This window comes from Nicotiana sylvestris, chromosome 3, assembly GCF_000393655.2.
Source record: "Nicotiana sylvestris chromosome 3, ASM39365v2, whole genome shotgun sequence".
In the NCBI taxonomy this organism is placed as follows: domain Eukaryota; kingdom Viridiplantae; phylum Streptophyta; class Magnoliopsida; order Solanales; family Solanaceae; genus Nicotiana; species Nicotiana sylvestris.
In genome coordinates this window covers 156762627-156785954 of record NC_091059.1, presented here as the reverse complement: position 1 = coordinate 156785954, position 23328 = coordinate 156762627, and the positions used below count along the sequence as shown (strand labels likewise).

Below are 23328 nucleotides of genomic sequence, written 5' to 3'. Positions count from 1 at the left end.
TATTTGTTAAGAACACAACAATTTCAATTTAAAACTCACGGTCATGCTTGACACCAACGTATAGATATTCGTCACCATGCCTATACGTCGTACTCAACAAGTAACACGTAGAAAATAGGACGCAACTCCTAATCCCTCAAGCTAAGGTTAGACCAAACACTTACCTTGAACTTTCACGGCCAACTCAAGCCTCAAACACTGCTTTTCCTTTAGAATTTCCCTCCAAACAACTCGTATCTAGTCCAAATTGATTTAACAACATCAATAAATGCTAAAGAATTCATACTCAATGCTTAATTATAGGTTTTCTATCATTTTCCCCCAAAGTCAAAAATTGACCCCGAACCCGCTTGTTCAAATACGAGGTTCGGACCAAAACCCGATCACCCATTCACCCACGAGCCCGAATATGTAATTAATTTTAAAATCCGACCCCAAAACGAATTCTAAATTCCAATTATTCAAAAAGACGTAACTCTACCCAAATTCCCAATTTTCTACCATTTAACCCCTAGGAAATAAGATAAAAGTTGATGAAAACAATAGAGAGTTGAAAGAAATCAGTTATTGAACACTTACTTATGAATTGGGAAGAAAATCTCTTGAGAAAATCGCCCTAGGCCTTCTATCTTTATGAAAATTTGAAAGAGAAAACGTTGAAGTTTTGTTTTAAAAGACTCCACTGCCCGACTCTCACACCTGCGGTACTTGGGTCGCACCTGCATACTCGCACGTGTGGAAAACATACCGCTTCTAATGAAATGATTAGGCTCGTTGGGGCCACATCTGTGAGGGGAGACTCGCTCCTGTGGAACCACTTCTGCGGGAGCTTGTCCACATCTGCGAGAGGCTGGACCGCACTTGCGACACATTATTCGCACCTGCGAGCTCGCACCTGTGGTTCTTGACTCGCAGGTGCGGTTACACCAAAACTGATGCAACAACAGTGATTTCCTAAGCCTAAACACCCCGGAACCTACCCGAAACTCACCCGAGCCCTTGAGACTCCAAACCAAACATGCACACTACCTCAAAAACACCCTACAGACTTGCTCGTGAGATCAAATCACCAAAATAACATCAACAACTATGAATTTAACATCAAAATCATGAAATCACTTAAGAACTTCGAATTTTCCAATTTTCTCAAATACGGTCCGATTCACGTCATTTCTAGTACGTTTCTTTCCAAATTTCACAAACTCATCTTAAATCACATATAAGATCTATACCGGGCTTCGGAAGCAAAATACGTGCCCGATACCATCAAGTTTTATATACATTTCATTTTCAAAAACTCATAAATATTCCAAAAAATAATTTTCTTTGAAAAATTCATTTCTCAGGCTTGGGACCTCGGAATTCGATTCCGGGCATACGCCCAAGTCCCATATTTTCCTACGAACCCTCAGGGACCGTCAAATCAAGGGTGTGAGTCCGTTTACCCACAATATTGACCAAAGTCAACTTAAATTCATTTTTAAAGTCAAAATTCATTTTTTCACAGATTTTCACATAATGGCTTTCCGACTATGCGCCCGGACTGCGCATGCAAATCGAGGTGATGCTGAAAAAGGTTTTTAAGGCCTCGAAATGCAGAATTTAATCATCACAAACAATTGCAAAGTCATGCCAGCCAGATATAATTTGTGAACAATTAACGAAATATGTACAGTAAATATAGCAAAACAACTATCAGTTCGGCAGAGAAATCCCTAACAAGCAATAAGTGTGTATGTGTGACTGGGTTATTTTCTAAATATATTAAAAAACACGGGGTAAATGCATAGATAGCCATTCTCACGGATGTTATTTAGAGATTAGCCAGTACTTATTTTGTCCTGAAATTTTAAACTAAAAATCTTAATTTTAAGAAAACTCAGGACATTTTTATCTTGAAACGTTCAACTGAAAAAATGAAATTCAGGATGCACTGGCTAATTCCTAAATAGCAAGACTTTAGAGTGGATACCTGGTGTCATTTTTACAAAAAAAAAGCCAAAATAACACGAGTTAGCCAGCTTCGGGCTGGTAATTGAAAAATAGTCAGCGTTTGTAAAGTTATTGTAAAATAGCCACTATTTTGCTACAACACGGAAAGTTCCAGCATAATATACCGAAGATCGGAGCACCTGTGTATGAACTGCCAGTATATTATGTTGGAACTCCAGCACACGGAAAGTTCCAGCATAATATACTAGAGATTGGAGCACATGTGTATGGACTTCCAGCATATTATGCTGGAACTTCCGTACATTATGAAATTCTAACATGTTATGTTGGAAGTTCACATGTAAAAATTTCGAACTCCAGCATATTATGCTGAAATATTTCCGGATTTTGAACAATATTTTTTTTGAATTTATCTTTTACATAAAAAGTGACTAAATTTCAATTACTTTTAAAACTAGGACTATTTTTTAATTACCACTTCTAAATCTAGCTATTTTTAAATTTCGCCAAAAAAAAAAACAGTCTTTATAGGGCCGTTCCGGTCAGTCACCCTTGATTAATGGGCTATACACGGATCTGCATTTACCGGCCCACAAGTGCAAAAAGCAAAAAGGATAGGCGGGCAATTACCGTTTCATAACCGGGAATTTCCGGTATTTAGAATTTTGTAATCCCAAATGAAAATTTCGAGCTTCGGAAAGAGTAGTATTTTTAGCATCTCCAATTCCAAATTGCGCCCGCCTTTTCCCTCTTAACATTTCAAGTTCTAGATCTGTATCTTGAAACTTCTCTCTCTCTTACATTCAATCTTCTCCTACAGAGAAAAGAAAAATTCCCAAAACCAGAAACCCCAGACTAGGGTTTTACCACTCGTTTACTGCTTCTCAGTAGTATTTCTTCTATGGCGTCCGAGAAAGAAACCCTAGAAGATCAGAAACCAGAAGAGGTGACGGAGGAGAAATCTTCCTTACAAGAACAAGAAGAAGAGAAAAAGTCAACCGAAGCAGGGGAGGAGGAGAAAAAAGATGAAAAGCCAGAGATTAAAGCCGAAGATGAGGACGAGAAAGAAGAAGACAAAGAGGAAGTAGATGAAATGGAAGTAGATAAAAAAGAAGCGGAAGAAGACGAATCAGAGCAGGAGGAGGAAAAAGAGGAGTCAGAGGAGGAGGAAAAGCAAGAGAAAACACCAGTAAAGAAGGGCAAAGAGAAAAGTAGTAGCAAAAGTGAGGAAAAAAAGGAGAGTACGGAAGAGCCAGTGACACCAAGCTCAAGGCCGACAAGGGAACGGAAAACTGTGGAGCGTTACTCCGAGTCTTCGGGTGCTAGAAGTTCGACGCCTAAGCCATTGTCAATCAGGAAGGTATCTTTCTGAATGTTCTGTTTCTAAAATTCTTGTTTTTTTTTCCAGTTGATATCAAATTCAAGGATTCGTTTCTTGTTACTCGTCATGACTTCCTAAATAATATTCAGCAGTATCTTTTTAGATTTTAGGTTCAAACTAGAGAATAAATGGCAGTGTAAATATTTGATTTGCAATTTCAGTTATGATGCGAATTTCCTTTTATGAATTAGTGTGTTTAAATGCAGGGTAGTGGTACTCAGCTGAAGGACATCCCAAATGGTATGATTTCACTTCTGCTGGAGCACTTTGTTTTCCCTCTTAAATGGTTATGCTCTGCTATTTATTTATTGTTTAATGATTGATTAATCAATTTGATTCCTTCTAGGCAAAAAGAAGAAAAAAAAGATGTTTGGATTTTTGTCATTACTTGGTGAATGTCACTGAGATTGAAATTTGACTGATACTTTTATACGCTCCTTCTCTTTTATTTCATGTGATGGTATTTGATTGGATGTGAAATTATGATTTCAATTTGGCCTATATATTATATTAGTGATAGTGGAAGAAAATATTGTAAGTAATGGTTGGGGAGTTTGTTGGATGAAAACATTGTTTATATTCTTGAAACTTATTGAAGTTGTATACAAACCGGATGGTGTTTCCTTCATAAAAAAACTGGATGGTGTTTCTATCTTTTGAAGAGATTAAATTGATTTTGTGGCTTTTGATTATGTACACATTTGGTGTATTTTTCAGTGGGTTTCTTGCATAGATCTTGCTTTAATGGACAAATAGTGCGCGGAAGTAGGTATATATACGATCTTTAGTTTAACTCATTTAATTTGATTCACAGGGACCACAAAGAACCGAGTTCAAGTAAAGCAGTGTTTACTTGCATAAATAAAAATGTAAATCTTTACAAAAGGTTTCTATTTGTTTATCTGTTGACTCAGATACTGCATACTATCTAGTTATGAGTCCAATGTTATGATTTACTTAATTATAGCTGCGTGATATTGAAGCTTGATTTTCTATCTCTGACATCTTCAATATTTTGAAATTTTCAGTGGCTTATAAACTATCCAAGAGAAAACCTGATGACAACCTGCAGATACTACACAATATTCTTTATGGCAAGAAAACAAAGGTCAGGATCATCTTCTTAATTATGAACTCCTGAACATTACATCTAGAGATGCTATCTCTCATGGTTTGACATCTTCAACTGTGTGAGCGTGTTTGTTTGAGGTTGGGGGGCTATGTGTATAGGGCTTGGTCTTTGCTTGTTTTATTGCAAGGCTTTGATGATGTCTTTGGCATTTTACCTCTGCAGGCACATAGTTTGAAGAAAAACATAGGGCAGTTTTCAGGATTTGTTTGGGTTGAAGATGAGGTACTTTTGCTTCTATCTCTTTTCTATCTTGTGATGGAATCTTCCTTTTGCTTTATTTATTTACATGTGAAATGGACGTAATCAAGTGATTACATCAAGTTACTAAATGATCCGTTAATTGAATGTGTGATCAGATTATCATTTGCCTACTTTATTTTATCAAGCAGGAAAAACAAAGGGGGAAAGTCAAAGAGAGGCTGGACAAGTGTGTTAAGGAGAAGCTACTGGATTTTTGCGATGTCCTCAATATTTCAGTGATTAAATCTGCTGCAAAGAAGGCATGTATTTCCAATGGGTCTTTGTCAACTGTGTCATCCACTGCAGCAAATTTTATTACCTAGTTTTTCCTATCAGTCATTTTACTTGTATCAATTTTCAGGATGAGCTCATAGTGAAATTATTAGAATTCCTGGAATCTCCTCATCCTACAACAGATTCCTTGCTTGCTGATAAGCAACAGGTATATAGCTGAATCTTCTAAGCCTCTCTCTCTCTCTCTCTCTCTCCTTGAAGAGTTCCCTTTTGTCTTAACGTTCTTTATGTATTAGCATTTGTTTAATATTTGTGAAGTTGTAACTTTTGTGTTCTTTTTAATGTTAGAAGGGTAAGAAGCAAAAGGGGAAGAGCACAGCTGCCAAAAGCACAGGTTCCTCAGATAAAACTACTGGGAAATCAGTAAAGGTTCTCTCTCAATCTTGCCCTTCTCTTCTCAAGGCATTCATTCCAACTAGCACATTCAGCTAATGACAATGTTTAAAAGTAGCTAGAACTTTCTGTAATTTCTCTGAGCTTCAAACAACTGACAATCTAAATGAACCTAAGTGGTTAAGAGAGGGAATGGAAATGAAGTAAGATATTTTTTAAGGGTCATGCTAACTAGTGCCACTATGGCGTTGGTTAAGAAACACTAATTATCTTGTAATTTGCACTGTGGATTTATTGCATATTAGAATTAACAAGTGCCAGCCTCAAGCAAGTCTTTGACTACGCTAGCATGTGCTTCCTCTCTTTCCTTTTTCCAGTTCTGTGTTGTTGGCTACTGGATATGTGAGCGACTAGTGTTTTTGTTTGCACAAGTAAATAGGTATGGCAACTTAAGCATAACTATTTTTTTGGATGAAGACAATAAAATGATGGTACAGAAATAATCTCTATAGTGTACATTTAGTTAATTAATCAGTTTTAACTCCTTGCCTTTACAATCTACTCAAGGAGAATCTGTTCAAACTTTTGGGACAAATAAAAAAGTTATAGTGTATCAGAAACATTGAGTTTTAGTGGTTATTTGTCATCATGATTTTGGTGAGAACTAGCAAAATATGTAAATTATTCAACTGAAGCAACTAAGTTATACATGTGTATTAAGAAGTACGTTTGAACTTAGACTTGAACTACATTTTGAAGAGAAATTTAGGCACTGCTTTATATTTTCTGTTGGATTCAATTGTTGGCAGGGGATGTATGTTATGCTTTTGGCTTTGTCAGTATTTCTAAACACTTTATGTGACAGTCATACATCAACATCTATGCATTTTGACAGCTCATGTTAGCAAATCTTGATGTTTCTGTTGTCAAGGGAAGTTTGCTGTTACTTTTTCCATGAATGTTTGTCATAGTCCTCTGACTGCTGAAAGGTTGTCTGACTTCTTTGTCATGTCCAAAGCAGAAGGATCAGAAATCTGATGTTGGGGTGAAGCGGAAGCGGCCATCAAAAATTGAAGAAGAAGCTGATGCTGAACCATCAGATACTAGAGATGACTCTGAGAATGACGATGAAGCTGCTAAAGAAGGAAGTGATCAGGAAGAGACTGCTTCCGAGAAAGATGAGGAACAAGAGGAAGAGGAAGTGGAAGAGAAACCCAAAGTCAAGTCTCATGAGAAGGTTTATTCAAAGAAGAGTTCAAAGAAGGATTCTGGAAGTGAAGCTGTAGAGAAGTCTAAGGCTATGGAAAAGGGCAGCCCTGCTAAGTCTTCGAAAAGCTCATCAAAATCTACCAAAGAGACTTCTAGTTTAGCTTCCAAGAAAGGTGCTTCTGCTGCTGATTCAATATCTAAACCCAAGAAACAAAAAGTTGAAAAGAAAAGTAAAAAAGAAGAAACTGAATCTGTGAAGGAAAAATCTTCGGGCAAGAAACAATCAAGCAAGTCTACTGCAAAGGAAGGTACAGCTTGTTTTTTTCCCCAGTTAATATTAGTATAATATATGTGCTTCCATTCTTCTCTATGGTGAGAAACTAAAGAGCTTCAGGTTTAGCTTTTTGAGATATTCTTGTGAAGAGTGATGTTTCAGGATACACTGTTCTCCTTTCCCAAAAATCATTATTCTGATGTGTCATATTTTAATGTCAGTGATTGTCCAGAATCTGATGTCCATCTGTATTCTAGGATTTATTGATCATTACACCAAACAGATTCTCTTTTTAGTTGCGTATCTTCCACATTTGTGACTGTTGAACCTTTTGGAATAGGAAAAGGGAAAAGTGTGAAGAAGGCCAAAGTAGAGCCCACCAAAGAAGAATTGCATTCAGTAGTAGCAAATATTCTTCAAGAAGTTGATTTTAACACTGTAAGTCATACTTCTTTTACTACTTATCAAACATAAAAGTCTCTCTCTCTCTCTCTCTCTATATATATATATATATATATATATATATATATATATATATATATATATATATATATATATATATATATTTTTTTTTTTTTTGAACTTTTAATTAGTGCTTGAGCCTTCATACTGATCATGTTCTTGCGCTACTTGAATGCAGGCAACTTTATCTGATATTATCAGGAAACTAGGTGCGTTTATTCAAGTGCTCATTCTACCTGCCATTCAAGAATCGGTTGTACTGATCTCTCATTTTCTAACCTTGTTTACTGGGGCTTTATTTCAGGTAGCCACTTTGATGTGGATTTGATGCACAGAAAAGCAGAGGTGAAGGCAATAATCACTGAAGTAATAAATAACATGAGTGATGAGGAAGAAGAGGAGGATGAAGCTGAAGGTGGTGATGATGCAGAAAAACATGGAGGAGGCGATGACAGTGATGCTTGATTTACAAGTCAAGTAGAAAGATTTGCTACCCATACGAGCTTTGTTAATTGTTCTGATTTGCATGTTGTCCTCTGTATAGGCATGTAAGCGAGAAAAGTTATACTGTTAGTTACAGGATATACAGATGGTTGCCTCACTAGGATAGTGTGTAAGATAGGCATTTCTGTGTTAGCTAATTTGTAGATGTAACCTTAGGATTTCCTTATCCCATCTCTTGCTGATAATCGGTGTTTGAGCTTCTTGTACTTTTATTTTTTTTTAGAACCATTGCAGATAGCCAGAGGTTAGATATGGTGAATGACTATAATAATCTGTATCATGTGTACTGCTGAATAAAAGGAAAAAAAACCTTCAAACGGCCTGAGGGTTCACATAAAATTGCCACTGCTGTCTTTTCCTGGTGTTTCCAGGTTGATAATGTCCTACTGTAGGGTGTAGATGTTTTACGTTGAGATTGTTTGGTCATAGATTTGTGTTTAAACAATATTGTACTTGTATTCAGGAATAGAAATTTTTACCTTATTTGTCCCAGATTAAGTGTTTTACAAGCTATTTTCATATATTGCAATATATTCTTGAAAATTATGTCTATGCATATTCAGTTTTGGAAAATAAACTGATCATCTTGGTCGTTGATTTCAAAAGCTTATCAAATACTTGCTTCACAGGAACTGCAGATAGAATTCTTCATTCAATTATTTAGAGAATTGTCTCGAGTCTATGAGTTAAACGAGTTGTCGTGATGTATTGGGATGCGTGATCTAAAATAATGACAGACAATTTGGCAATTGCCTTCAAGCTATTGCTTAATTTGTTTCCTGCAACTATGGCAGAGGATTTTAGCAATCTTTTCTTTTTTCAGCGACAAAAAAGTCAACAATCATTTTTTCGTGTGTAGGAGTTAAACCCCCCTTTTTTTTCCTAACCATTTCTGCTGATTAATAAAGTAATTCATCTTTATGCGTGGACCTCAGAACTCATATATAATGCGTGAGAAATTCCAAGCAATTTGCAGGCACCGTCCACACTCCACACAGAGAAATCGATGAACATAGCCTTGAATAGAAGAATATGACCTAACAAAAATCTTTTGTATTTTATATTTAGATATCTTATTTGTGGGAAAAACAAAAAAAACTAATAAATAAAATTATTAAACGTCCACACAAGACTCGAATTCGGCGTGAGGTCCATGATAATATAAAACTTCTAACAATAAGCAAAGAGTACAACTTGGTTACATGGAAACCATAAAATATGTCAAAAGATCAAGGTCCCATTCCCCTTGAATTACGTAATGTGAAGATTACTGAGTTGATTACCCGTTTTAGCACTCAACTCTTAAACCTTCTATTGCAAGAAAAAAGTAACTTCCAGTCCATGTTACCTCTGCATTACACCGTGATTGCCTTAAATTAAAAGAAGTATATTTGCATTGAGGATTTAATCAAATCTACTTTTTGAGCCGAGGGTCTATCGAGAACAACCTCTCTACCTTTACAAGGTAGGGATGGTAAGGTCTGCGTATACACTATTCTTCTCAGGTCCACGTTGTGAGATTACACTGGGTATTTTGTTGTTGTTGTCGTCTTTTTCTAGATGAGAACATAATTTTAAGAAAGAGGATTCAAAATGACAGAAGCTGCTATATCTGAAAATATGACCTATTGCTGTATAAAATATTAGACCAATTCAAGTCATCAGCTGAATTTGGAGGCCAACTCTACCAAACTATACCAGTGTTTCCTTCAGTCCTTACGCCAGATATTGTAAATTGGTAACATTTGGTTTTGGGGCCAGTAGCCTACCACACCCACATGACAATATCAAAATCTTCCTTAGAACTCATTTTTCAAAGCAAACATTTCAAAAATAAAATAAAAATAAAATTAGAACTTCATTTTTTTGGGGCTAGTCTTCTCCTCTACCATTAAGACAGCTTATGAATAGCTTTAAATATAAGAACAGCTCCTGCAGTCCTTTTCAGTAGTACATCTTTGTTAACCAATACTCAACAAATAGCCAATTATTCTACTCATGCATTTGCTATATAAATATTTCCAGTATTCATTTATCTCCACACCAACAAGTACACATTCTAAGTCTCAAAATCAGAACATTAATTGCAAATTCCTGTCTCATAGGTACTTTTTATTTTTTGGTACACTTATTTTCTACTAATGGTTTCATGCCATGCCACTTAAATATCTTTAACGTTATTTTCTTTTTATTTTATACAGGATTTTTGAACTTGCAAAATGGAGAATGGTAAAAACCATGTTGCTGTTGAGCTCATTGTGAAGCAAGGAGAACCAACTTTGGTTTCTCCAGCAGAGGAAACAGACATGGGACTATATTACCTTTCAAATCTTGATCAGAACATAGCCGTCCCCGTCCGAACAATTTACTGCTTCAAATCAGAGGAAAAAGGAAATGAGAATGCTGTTGAAGTGATCAAGGAAGCTTTATCAAAGGTTCTTGTTCACTATTATCCACTTGCAGGGAGATTGACAATCAGCCAAGAAGGGAAACTTATAGTGAACTGCAGTGGAGAAGGAGCAGTTTATGTTGAGGCAGAAGCAAATTGTAGTATAGAAGACATTGGTGATATTACTAAGCCTGATCCTGTTACACTTGGCAAGCTTGTTTATGATATTCCTGGTGCTAAAAACATACTAGAAATGCCTCCCCTGATTGCTCAGGTACTGTGTTTCTTTTGTTTATTTGGAGAATTTTGTTTAAAAAATGCAAAAATGCTACACCATGGATTTAAACCTGCACTCTAGATCAAATTATGAGCTACATTTGTCACTACACTAGAAGCTTCTCTTATGTCAAGGGGATACAACAATCAATACACACACATAATTTGTATAGTATAATTTTCCGACGAGGGGATTTCATGTGAACCCTTTACAGACCATGTAACTTTGCCGTTGGGCATAGTCACTTGTACAATTCTGGTATATGCACGTGTCCATCACACAATTGCCAGACCAAATCTAGGATAAGATTTCTCAAAAAGTTAACAAAACTTTCATTTTGATGACCAATTATTACATATAGGTTATTCACTAGGATCTTCAATAAGCATTGAATTCAGAACTAAAAAGTATCAAGGATGCTAGACAACAGAAGAAGAAAATCCTAATCATAGATGCTAATAGCATGTTTGTTTCTCTAGAGATACTGAGTGATAATTTCGTATATTCAGGTGACAAAGTTCAAATGTGGGGGATTTGTGCTTGGTTTGTGCATGAACCATTGCATGTTTGATGGAATTGGAGCAATGGAATTTGTGAATTCTTGGGGTGAAACTGCCAGAGGTGTACCAATCAAAGTCCCTCCATTCCTAGACAGGAGCATACTCAAGGCTAGAAATCCACCAAAATTTGAATATGCTCACAATGAGTTTGCTGAAATTGAAGATATATCAGACTCTACAAAACTATACCAAGAAGAAATGCTATACAAGTCCTTCTGTTTTGACCCTGAGAAGCTAGAGCAACTAAAAGCAAAAGCTAAAGAAGATGGAAATATTACCAAGTGCACTATATTTGAAGCCCTTTCAGCTTTCGTCTGGAAAGCGCGAACTCAGGCATTACAGATGAAACCTGATCAAAAGACAAAGCTGCTCTTTGCTGTAGATGGAAGATCAAGATTTGATCCCTCAATTCCAGAAGGATATTTTGGAAACGGGATCGTGTTAACTAATGCACTCTGTAATGCTGCAGAGATAGTTGATAATCCACTTTCTGTTGCTGTGAAGTTGGTTCAAGAAGCTGTTAAAATGGTGACAGACAGTTACATGAGATCTGCTATAGACTATTTTGAGGCAACAAGAGTTAGGCCATCTTTAACTGCTACTCTTCTCATTACTACTTGGTCTAGGCTTTCTTTCCACACTACAGATTTTGGGTGGGGAGAGCCAGTTGTGTCGGGACCTGTGGCTTTGCCAGAGAAGGAAGTTTCTCTGTTTCTTTCTCATGGGAAAGAGAGGAGAAACATCAATGTGCTTCTTGGATTGCCAGCTTCTGCTATGAAGACATTTGAAGAACTCATGGAGATCTAAACAGCCATATTGCAGCTTTCATTTGCCATGAAATTTGATATATTTAATGTTGAGTTATTGAGTAATTGGTTATGTTTTACTTTGTGTTATTATTATTTCATTGATCCCCAGAAGAAATTCAGTGCCTGCTGATATATACTGTTATTAAAGTGGAGGAATGTAGACAGGATCTTATATGTATTTCAGAAAGAAAAATGGGGAGATGTGCTATGACACTTGTACTGTTATTCCTTTGGCATCAATTCATGCTCTTTTGCTTGTTTCTAAATATCCTTTTTTTATCTCCACTCCGTCGAGATCAATAGTGGGTCTCCACCAAACCACCTAACTAACAAAAGGAAAAGCAAGTATATTAATTAGAGGAAATTCAAGGCAATACTCATCCTAAAAGGTCCATACTTTGAGGCCACAGTTTCAGCAGGTTGTATGATATGATCATGATTCATAGAACAACATTTCAGGACAATGATCAAGAAAGGCTTAAAATCTTCTTACTCTGTAACCATTTAACGACAACTGAAACCAACAAAAGATCAAATTCCCAATACCAACAACAACAACAACCCAGTATAATCCCACTTAGTGGGGTTTGGGGAGGGTAGTGTGTACGCAGACCTTACCCCTACCCTAGGGTAGAGAGACTGCTTCCAAATAGACCCCCGGCATCCTTCCCTCCAAGAACTTCCCACCTTGCTCTTGGGGAGACTCGAACTCACAACCTCTCGGTTGGAAGTGGGGTTGCTTACCATCAGAGTCCCAATACCAATACCAGATAGTCTAAACATTTGATCCCTGTTCCAGTTCTCAAAGTCCCTTCAATTAGATTCACAACTGGAATTGCTATTGCATGAGAAAATCCAAGATTGATCTTTGATTTCATTTTGTCTTTCTCTCGACAGTTCTAAAACCCATCAAAGGAATGAAAGCAAGCAAAAGTCAAAATGTCTAGCAGCACCATAGTCGTCAAAAAATCAGAATCCAGAAAAACCAACAGAATCAGAGGTAAAGGCAATCAAGAACTCAGTTTGAACACACTGAGGGCAATCTCCCAAGGATGAACACCTCCTTTATAAGCTGAAAAGTTACATACTTTAAATTCCTCATTCCATTTGACAATCTCATCTTCCTTTGTAAAATTCTTCTTGTCATTCCTCTTTGTGAGGGCTCAAAGTCAAACAACTACCCTTTGAGCCCTTCCACTCGATTTTGACTCTCGATCTTTCAAAATCTTGGACACCCACATGCTTCTCTGACAAAAAGCTGAAACCATTGAGGCAATTAACAATGATTTTAGCCTCAAATTTCTTGGATGATAGTGATGGCTTTTACCTTGGATGTGGACAAAGCACATTAAAACTATTCAAAGAAACTGTCCAATCTACTCTCTACTCGATAGAAGCCCCTCGGCAGCTTCCTGAAAGTGCTCAAAAACTAGCACAATGGCTTGGATGAATGATAAGATAATTCCATTAGTTTAAGGTATGTTTTTATCATAGTTCCCAAATCATGCAACTCTCCTTCAAGATTTGACGATCTGAAGAAAACCAAAAAACCAAAAAATTTTAAAAAAAAATCTGCCTAAAAACTGTTGGTTAGAAATAAATACACATTTTAAAGATGCGAATTTTTGTTTCTTAATATTTACCTCTTTGTGAAATGAACACTTGATCCAGTGGAATTCATAAAGAACATGCTTGTTCACTTTTCAAGCTGAAAGGGATGAAGGCCTTGTCTTAGTGCTAAAACCAAGCAACATGCTCCTAGTTTAATCAAGTCCTCCTTTGTTCTCTTTCTCTTAAATAAATCTCACGTGTGTGCATACTAGCATAAGATGTTTTTTGTAATTCAAAGAGACTGGCCGTATCTGTGATCTTCCCTTTTCCTTTCCCTCTTCGTCAACATGACAAGTTGGAAGTTACCCGTAGATAGTTCTTTTAACATTATGCAGGCTGTAGTAAATATGATGCTTCTGAAGATGTGCTGCTGGCAAGAATACCAATGTAAAACACTGCACCTCTCGGCGAAAGTTCACTTTGTTGTGTTCCAAAGCCAAAAGTTCTTTTATGAAGGACATAAATCACCTCTTCGGATAGTACTGCTGAATCTTTCTAACCAGCAAGTCCATGTTAAGATCAAAATGGATTCACTATGTCTTCTCTAATATTTTCCTTGAAATTCTTTGGAGGACATTTCAATTGAGCCAAAAATGACAGAAAAACATTCTGATTAAGAGACAAATACCAATCAGTGATTTGTTCTGTTTACAAATGAAAGAATATCTCACGCTGTCCGTTTAAGGCATTTAACATATTGCTTTCGAAGTTGCAAAATTAGTAATATTATGATGTTTCTTTTCCTAAATCATCAGTAACATCATCCCCACTGTCTTCTTCATCTGTGTACTTAGAGTCACTGCTGCAATCATCATCGTAGTCCACGCTTTCTTCTCTCTCCTCATCTTGGCTAACTGTCTCTTGAACTGTTGAATGATCTCCTTCATTCTCGGTGTTGTCTCTTCTAACATCAGCTATTTCATCATCGTCTCCCCGCCTTCTATAATTAACCAATTCTTTATCCATATTGGCTTTCCTTGGACTCATCAAAACCAACTCAGCCAGCCTTCTCCTAGCTAAATACAGATCATTTGGCTCAATCAACTCTCCCTTCCTATAAGCCTCCCTGAGAAACACCGTATGCAATTTCCCCTGATTTCCCCTTGTCGAGATATAAAATATTCCCTGATGCTGAAGGAGAAAGTCCTTCAGCTTCTTTGGCAAATCCATCGCCAACCTAAAATGCGCGATTCTCTCCAAAGTAATCTTCTTTTCAACCGTCAATGACAGCAACTCATGAATAGTGGCCACTGCTCTCTTCTCCATCCTCTTCTGTGCCTCGAGCGACCTCAAATCATAACCCGAGATATCCTCATAAGGCGACCAATAAGGCAGCCTTTGCCATTTCCAAACAGCAATCTTATAATACTTCCCAATCTTGAAACCTGGTGGGAAATTCACCCTAAAATAAAACCTCACATTTTCTTCTTCACCACCCTTTTCTCTATACTCTTTCTCCCTAACTCTCTCCACAGCACAAACAGCTAACATCTGGTCTTTCTCTACAACCTCAATGTACTTGTTCCTAGTCTCTTTAGCATCAAACAACCTAAAATACATAGGATACTTCAAAACAACAGAAAACTCAAAATCATCAGGTAAACCAAATTCTTTCCTTGCAATCCTCACATGTTCTAGCCTTAATCTCCCCGTCTTAGAAAGCATTAAAAGCTTTCTTAAACGGGTTACAGCTTCAGGTAATTGAGCAAAAAGGGCTATTTTTTCTTGCTCAATTTGAAGCAATGCTTTACGGGTGAGCCTGCAATAAAGAATTCTTTGTACCGGGTGTTCGAAAACCTCGAAAACATGTGGGAATTTGAGAATAAACTTGCCTGCTTCGTATTGCTTGAACCCGAAACGGCGAGCCAGCATGTCAAGGCGAGAAATGGGGATCATTGAATTTGGCTGAGTGAGGAGCTGGTCTTGGAATTTCATAACTTTGCGGATTTTTTTTCCAACTTCCATGTAATCATCGTAACCGTGGTCGCGAACGCGTTGTTGGTTTCTGGGTATGGAAGTTGTCTGTGACATTTGTTTTGTGAATTGTAAGAAAAGTGGAGGAATCCAGGTGAGGGAATTGAAGGGTTTGGATTTGGATTGTAAGAGCTTTGTAGAAATTGTAAGGAAAATCTGCATTTTAAGTTTTGATACGGTTATGGAATTTAGGGTTTAGGGGTTTACAGGGAAGATGTTGCAGCAGGAGCAGGGGCGGTGGTTCTGGGATGGGTTTTCTCTTTATCTAGGGTGCAATGTGGATTGATTGAAAACACTTGGGGTAATTTTAGCAATTATAGAACATTGCTGGAGGAAATTGCAATTTTTGGTGGTCAAACTGTAACAAGTTTAACTAGGAATAATTGATACAATACTATTTTGTATCTTTAATTTTGCTGGAAAAGAAGTTGGAATGCTTTACGTATCGGAGATAAATTTGTATTAGCTTGTTATATGTCGTTTCATAATGTATCGTATTGTATTGTATTTTATTGTATTGTATTTTATTATTTTGATATATATAATATTTGAATATATTGTATTATTTGTCGTTGTTTTATGATGTTATGCACCAATAAGTAAAGAATAAACTTACAATATTACAAAGAAAAAGTAAAGTACGAGGTAGATTTATTATATAAAAGATAAGATGAAGGATAAATTGATAAAATAAGATTGTTTAATAATAAGGAAGAGCAAGATGAGAAGATAAAATATGGTTCCACACAAAATTGGTGATTTCAAAAAGTAATACTTTTCGTCATTACATAATGATAGATTTAAACGATACGATACAATAAAATTTAACCAACTATCAAGCTAAATATTATATTTAAAGTAACAACCAACCGAACAAGCTAATATACCTAACGTGAACTACATGTGTGTTATTCTAATAAAATGAACCTGCTTGATCATGCCACGATTTCGAATACTACTTCAAGACATATATTTTTCATTCAGCTAAAATACCACTAGATAGTTTACCTAGCGGCTAATATTATCAATAAGAAAAACAAAATACAAACTTCAAGATATTAATCTGAAGAGCCACTCATTCTTTTTTAATTTGTGAATAGAAGTGGCTATGGATGAGATAAACAGAAAGTAGTTTGGCAGCAAAATGTCACGTCCTTACTCTTAAATTAAGTGCACGTGCGGCACTTGACAACTCACTCACGATCTTGCATAACTTGCTTACGTTCTTGCTATGCCAAGTCAGCCCTACTACACTCATAATCGCTAAGAAATATTAGCACACATGAGAATTGCCAAAGGAAGCTTTTGTATTAGAGAAAACTTGATTGTTTTGCTTGGTTGATGAATTACAAATGAATGCCCCCTATTTATACTAATCACCTAGAGACTAGTATATAAATAATAATTGTCCTACAAGTCCTTCCGTATTTACAAATAAGTCCTCTCTATAGAATATTCTACATAGCTAGAATCTTCTAAGGACTTTCCTAACAATTCTATAGGATTCTAGGGTCTTCCTAAGGAAACCTCTATATTTCTCTAGAACCTACCTACAAGTGCATAAATATCTAGAACATTTCCAAGGAAATTCTCCATAGTTCTAGAATATTCCACCAAGATCTAGTCCCTAACTTATGTAACCATTCCATATGGCAAAAATATATGTCAAGTGACACCTACATGGCATGATGATGTGGCGAGTCATGACACTCTCCCCCACCCGCTTTTGTGCCACCCTCGACACAAAGCATCGACACCTATGAGCGCACCTTGCCTTGGCGTCGTCGGAGATCTTTGTCCATTACCCATGATGCTCTATGAAGCGGTTCGCCTTCCCATTTCACAAGGTACTAGTCACCTCTCTTCTTATGCCGTTTGTACTTTGGACGGCTAGCAATGATGGCCTCCATCCTCCGCCCATCGGATGCCCCTCCTTGCTCTTGGCCTGAATCTTCCCATGACTCTCAACCAAGTCTAGCAGCTTCTCAAGCATCGAGTCCATGCTTCCACTCCCTATTTGGCTGCCCTCCGTGGTCCAGCCTTACTAGCAAACTTGAACCCTCTGCTTGGTGCATCGTCTGAGTCCGATAGCATGTCACCACTTTATAACTCGCCATCCTCTTCAACTAAGTCCGTCCAACCTTTCTTGCTGCCACCATGCTCCATTTGCATGGTGCCAAGATAGGCTTTGGAATCCCCTACTTTCGGCTTAGATTCCAAGAGCATCCCTTAAATACAGGCGGTTCCCCCTGTGTCATCTTTATGTGCTTGAGCAAAGTTCCCTATCATTGCTGCAAGCTTCCCCAACTCTGAGCATTCACTTGCCCGATGTGATCCTTCACAGAAGTAGCACCCTCATTTAGGCACGTACTCTCTACCATTTTCCGGTCCCTTGCCATTTCTCTTAGACCTCTGTCCGTTATGGGATGGCCCCTTGCCATTACCCTTGTATACCTCGGCTATACATTTCCCGTTGTCCTCATCATGATCTCCCTCATCCCTCTCGGCATTGCCTTCTTTGGACTTGGCAGGCTCCATCTTGAAGTCAACAAGTGACTAGGCTACTCCGATGGCCCCGTTCACGACTTCACGTTGGCTACTTGATGTCTTCTTAACTTATGCTTTGCCCAATTTTGCAACCCATCCATGAAGTAGAAGAGGAAATCTTTCTAGGACAATGATGAGATTTGCAACATTAAGGTAGTGAACTCGCGTACATACTCCCGAATTGTGGCCTCTGTCGGAGCTCCCTTAGCTTCCGCTAATCTGCCACCTCGCGTGCAGCACGTGCACCACCATACTGCTTTCTCTTAGGGACCTTCGCATTGATCCCTTCTGCAAGTACCAAGCCCTTGGTAATTCCGGCCATGGTTCCCTACAAAATTTCCTTCTAGCAATCTCTTGTATTCTTTCTAACATTCCTTAGTCATAACCTTTTCTATGATACCACGTTGTCACGTCCTTAATCTTAAACTAAGTGCATGTGCGGCACTTGGCAACTCACTCACGATCTTGCATAACTTGCTCATGTTCTTGCTATGCCAAGTCAGCCCTACTACACTCATGATCGCTAAGAAATGTTAGAACACATGAGAATTGCCAAAGGAAGCCTTTTGTATTAGAGAGAACTTGATTGTTTTGCTTGGTTGATGAATTACAAATGAATGCCCCCTATTTATACTAATCACCTAGGGACTAGTATATAAATAATAATTGTCCAACAAGTCCTTCCGTATTTACAAATAAGTCCTTCTCTAAAATATTCTACATAGCTAGAATCTTCTAAGGACTTTCCTAGCAATTCTATAGGGTTCTAGGGTCTTCCTAAGGAAACCTCTGTATTTCTCTAGAATCTTCCCGACAAGTGCATAAATATCTAGAACATTTCCAAGGAAATTCTCCATAGTTCTAGAATATTCCACCAAGATCTAGTCCCTAACTTATGTAACCATTCCATATGACAAAAATATAACACTTACGTGACATGATGGTGTGGCGGGTCATGACAAAAAGGTGTGTTCCGATAATCTTTGGTTTGGTGATGACAAAAAGAGCAATAAATTACATCCTTTTTCGCCTATTGATTATTGGATGAGAGCAGCTAGAGTCGTTTTCTAAATAATTTTTTTAAGGAAAATTCTAAATAGATTAACATATGACGTGCGATAATACGTCATACGACCTTTGTCTTGTTCGTATTTCTATAGCCTATTAATAATATTTATCTATTTCTCTTAAAATTTTGTTAAATCATAAAATTTAATTTGTTTGATCGAAAATAGGATGTATAATAGATGGCACTTGTCGACATATATTGTCGCCCATATATATATATATACTAGTAAATTTGTCCGCGCGAAGCGATATATATTGTTGCCCATCTATATATATATATACTGGGGGGAGTTTTAATGCTTCGCGTTCGCGAAGGTTCTCCCACGTTCGCGAAGTTTGAGGAAACATTGCATCGCGTTCGCGATGAAGGAAGCTGGACCCAAGCGAAGTTGTACTTCGCGAATGCGAGGGTCCTTCCGTGTTCGCGAAGAAGGAATATCTGGGCAATATTTAAATAGCCCATACGCGACCCTTCTTCATTTTTCCACCATTTTTGAACGAGATTGAAGCTTTTGAAGGAGATTTTTGAGGAAACCAAAGGGGAATCACTTGGAGGTAATATTTGACTTCATAACTCGTTTATATGTGATTAAAGGTCTAATTAGTGGTGAAAAATCAGTGCAAAATGGGGTAATTAGGGCTTGAGATTAAGAGACCTTAAAATGGGTATTTGAGGGGTCAATTGAACTCTAATTTCAGTGTTCTTGTTGTGAGCACGTGATTTTTACCCTATATGAATTATTCCCACAAATTCAAGACAAAATAGTTTTTCCATTGTTTGCAATTTCGTGGATTTTTGTAGCATATTTTGTTATTGTCTGCATTTGTCTGTGTCTGTTTATCTTTATTTAATTAATAAAAAATACAAAATATGTTGCATTCGCATTTATGATTTAATCTTGCATTTTAAAATTAATTAGTAATTTAATTGTCCCATAGAAATGAAAAAATCACAAAAATAATTTATTTTCACACTTTTAATTTTAGTTTTGAATTTTGGTAGTTTTCCTTTAATTTGGTTTTTAACTAATTGTGGTAATTATGAGTTAATTAATCCAATTTGATAGGTTAATTTGATTTTCAATTTTAATTTAGGCTTTATTTTTAATTTTGAAAAAAGAAGAAGAAGGAATTAAAAAAGAGAAATGAATAAAAGAAAATTGAAGTGAAATAGAAAGGAGTCTTAATTGGTCCATATCTATTTAAATTCCCCAAGCCCAATTGATTTTGCCCTCAAACCCGCCCCAATTTAGGCCCAGACCCGCTCCCAATACCCGGTCTGATTCCCACTTGGTCAAACGACCCCGTTTTGAAGGCCCTCGATCTGGGCCATTGAATTTGTTTGATCAAACGGCCTGGAAGTGGGGGTTGTTTAGTATATTAGTGTCTGAACGCTGCCCCCCCTCATCGTTTCTCACCTCACACTTCTTAGAGCCCCCTCAAGAACCCTAATCCGCTGCCACTCTTCCCTACCGCTTCGAGCCCGGAGGCGTCGGCTCCAAACACCACCAAAGTAACACCCCATAACCCCCAAGCCATCCTCGTTCAAAAATCCCCACTCCATTCCCCTCAAATCTCGCCAGAGCATCTCAAATCTTAAATCCGAGGTCGACCCTCAAAAGTTCAAAGTCAGTTTTTCGTCAGACCTGGTAGCATGCACGAACATGGAGTGTTATTCTTTCAAGCTTTGAAGGTTGGACTTGACAAAATTAATGTCGTTCAGTTGTTCTTGGCAAAGAACAAACGATCGACATTAGTTTGGTTAAGTCATTGGTCTCCGATAGGTTTCGAGTTTTGATTTGGTAAGTTCCTATTCCCCTCTTGTGTTTTTCTTTCCTTCATTGTTTTATTATCCTCCTCCTTCCCTTTTCTTTAGTCTGGTTGAAATTCGCTTAGAACTTCTGAGTTCAAGTTGTGTTCCGTCCTTTGTTTTGTTTTCTATTTCTTCTTTCTCTTCTTCTTCTTCTTCTTCTTCTTCTTCTTCTTCTTCTTCTTCTTCTTCTTCTTCTTCTTCTTCTTCTTTGTGAAAGCCTGATTCTCTGATTGCTTTAGTCAGTTCTTCAATCCTGTTTTGTTTGTTTAGTTACTTTGTGTTAATAGCATAATTACTGTTCTCATTTTCATCATCAGTTTAATCGCCTATCTAATATAATTAGGCCCATAACGTAGTTAATTTCCTGTTATGTTATTAGATTAATTAATTCATTTTCTTTTCATTCTGAGTGCATTTTTAAGGGGTTTTCGGGGTTTTTCTTTTGAGAATTTTGGGCTAGTTCTTAAAGTAGGATTCCTTGTTTGATTTAATTGGGCTTCTAAAAATTCAAAAGCCCTAAAAGGGGCATTGGTGGGGATTTAACTTGGTTCTGCAGACCCATTAGTTTGGTCAGTTGAACCGGTTTGGATTTAAAGGTAAAAACAAAGGGTCTAAGAGCTAATTTAGGAAATGGTATAAGGAATCTCTCAAATAACTGCCTAGGAAGCTTCCTAGAAGCTGAAAAAGAGCCTTACTTGGCAAGAAAGACAATAATTTATGGACCATGTAGCAAAAATGAAAATTAAGAAAGGATTAATGGGCAAAATCTGACCCTTAGGGATACCCTATTTTCTTGCCTATAAAGGCACATTTTCTTGCCTTTCAAGGCAGAATTAGAGAGAGAAAAAAATACAGAAAAGAGACGGCTAAAAATTTTAGTGAAAAAGACTGTTCTATTGAACTTCATCAGTGATTTTTTTTTTTCAATTTCTGAAAACAATAGCTATAGGTTTTATGATTTGAAATGGATTGACATTGGGTTTTGAGAAGTTGTTGTGGTTCAAGTTTGTTGAAGGTCACCATTCCATTGAGTTTTCGAGTTGATTTTATGGTCCTACTTGCTGAATCTGGGTTTAATTGTGGGCTAGAAATAGTTTGAAAATTGTTTTGCTGCTTGGGTCTTGGGTTGAAATCATTGCAGTATAGTTCATTTTCACTGGTTTAGAGTTGTTTTCCTTCTTGAGATTTTCTACTGTTTCATTGGTTTTGTGAGTTGATTTCACTGGTCAATTAGTTGAATCTGGGACTGTCATCTGCTGCTATTTCATTTGCTGACTATTCACCTCTATTCTTCTTTGTGCAAATTCCAGGTACATGCTCTGAAACCTGCATAATGTGATCTTCAAGTTGAACGTGAAATGAAAAAGGAAGTTGGAAGTTTGATATTTAGTCGTGTGTGCTAGTTATGTGTTAAGCTTGATATTCAGATCTTCTTATCTATGTAAATCTTAGCTTATCATGCTATATACTAATGTTGTTTAAGTTCCTATGCATCTAATGTGTACAATGTATGGATATTGTTAGTTAGATTTAGCTGTAGCCTATTAAGCTTAAATGGATTCTTCGATTACTGAAGTCACACAGATGTTACTCTTGCTGTAGATGCAGAATTGGTATTGCCCTTTTAGTAGTTTGTTAGAAATACATTTTGGTTATAATAGTTAAATTCCTATCACTCCTGAAGCATGGGAGCTATTAGGGATTAATTGTAGGCTATATAGTAGCATAGTATTGATTTTCAAGAGGCTTATTATCATGTTCGATTACATAAGGGAAGACAGGTTCTAGTGATTGTCTCGGCGGAAAATGTTAGCTTTAAATTTTGAGTCTGATGTTAGAAGGTCAATTGGGATCTAAGGTTAGAATTAAGAATAGTAACTATGCCAAGCTATTATCTGATTTCACACCCAGTAAAGAATGAAGTTCGTGCTCTTGAAAATCTGTATAATCACTAATTGATTATTTGATGTATGTATGCAAAATTGATAAAGGTTTAGATAATTCAGTACAATTCCTGTCGGTTGAAGCTATTTGCAGTTGTTTTGAATGACGAATCTCCATGCATAATTAGTGATTTATCTTGTGTAGAATATGACCATTATCAGTATCTTCTTCTTTTAAAAAAAAAAATCCCTAAATGCCATTTTCGTATTTGTTTGGGTTCGAACTACCCACCCTTAGCTTCCATTTGGTGCGCGTCTCACCAATGCTCGTCTTTTGGGCCTGAGCGGATTTTAATATAAAGCTTTGTAATGATGTTGTCTTGCAACCATACCGGGCTCATTGGGCCCATGCTCAAAATAACCGGAACTTGGATTTTGGGTTACATGCCTCTTTAATTCGATGTTTACCAATTAGTTAGTAGGATTGACATTTTATTTAAATGGGGTAGAAGCTCCACAAATTTTCTTTAGTTAATGTATTGGGTTTGTCAAAAATAGATTGGAGGTGTGCTATATTAGGTGGCATAAATAGTTTATGGCCCTCCGAACTTCAGT

At 37.0% G+C, this 23328-nt stretch overlaps 3 protein-coding genes across 4 annotated transcripts; 2 read left to right on the top strand and 1 right to left on the bottom strand.

Moving 5' to 3' along the window:
• The first annotated feature begins 2641 nt into the window (after positions 1-2641).
• Positions 2642-8034, top strand: LOC104220970 (DEK domain-containing chromatin-associated protein 1-like). 2 transcript variants are annotated; one of them, XM_009771944.2, is made up of 11 exons: positions 2642-3313; positions 3541-3574; positions 4363-4442; positions 4629-4688; positions 4856-4966; positions 5068-5148; positions 5289-5369; positions 6355-6850; positions 7157-7254; positions 7457-7487; positions 7583-8034. In XM_009771944.2, the coding sequence occupies exons 1-11, from the start codon at positions 2855-2857 to the stop codon at positions 7741-7743; spliced, it is 1692 nt and encodes a 563-aa protein (XP_009770246.1). In that variant the 5' UTR covers positions 2642-2854; the 3' UTR covers positions 7744-8034. The 2 variants fall into 2 exon arrangements, with proteins under 2 accessions (XP_009770246.1, XP_070027212.1); XM_070171111.1 differs by having other exon boundaries at positions 2648-3313; positions 5292-5369.
• A 1748-nt stretch (positions 8035-9782) lies between these two features.
• Positions 9783-12042, top strand: LOC104220971 (omega-hydroxypalmitate O-feruloyl transferase-like). Its single transcript, XM_009771945.2, has 3 exons — positions 9783-9887; positions 9984-10445; positions 10958-12042. The coding sequence occupies exons 2-3, from the start codon at positions 10002-10004 to the stop codon at positions 11813-11815; spliced, it is 1302 nt and encodes a 433-aa protein (XP_009770247.1). The 5' UTR covers positions 9783-9887; positions 9984-10001; the 3' UTR covers positions 11816-12042.
• Positions 12043-12144: 102 nt separating this feature from the next.
• LOC104220972 (protein ROOT PRIMORDIUM DEFECTIVE 1) lies at positions 12145-15842 on the bottom strand. Its single transcript, XM_009771946.2, has 2 exons — positions 13461-15842; positions 12145-13349 (listed from the first exon to the last, which is right to left on the bottom strand). The coding sequence occupies exon 1, from the start codon at positions 15562-15564 to the stop codon at positions 14155-14157; it is 1410 nt and encodes a 469-aa protein (XP_009770248.1). The 5' UTR covers positions 15565-15842; the 3' UTR covers positions 12145-13349; positions 13461-14154.
• Positions 15843-23328: the final 7486 nt, after the last annotated feature.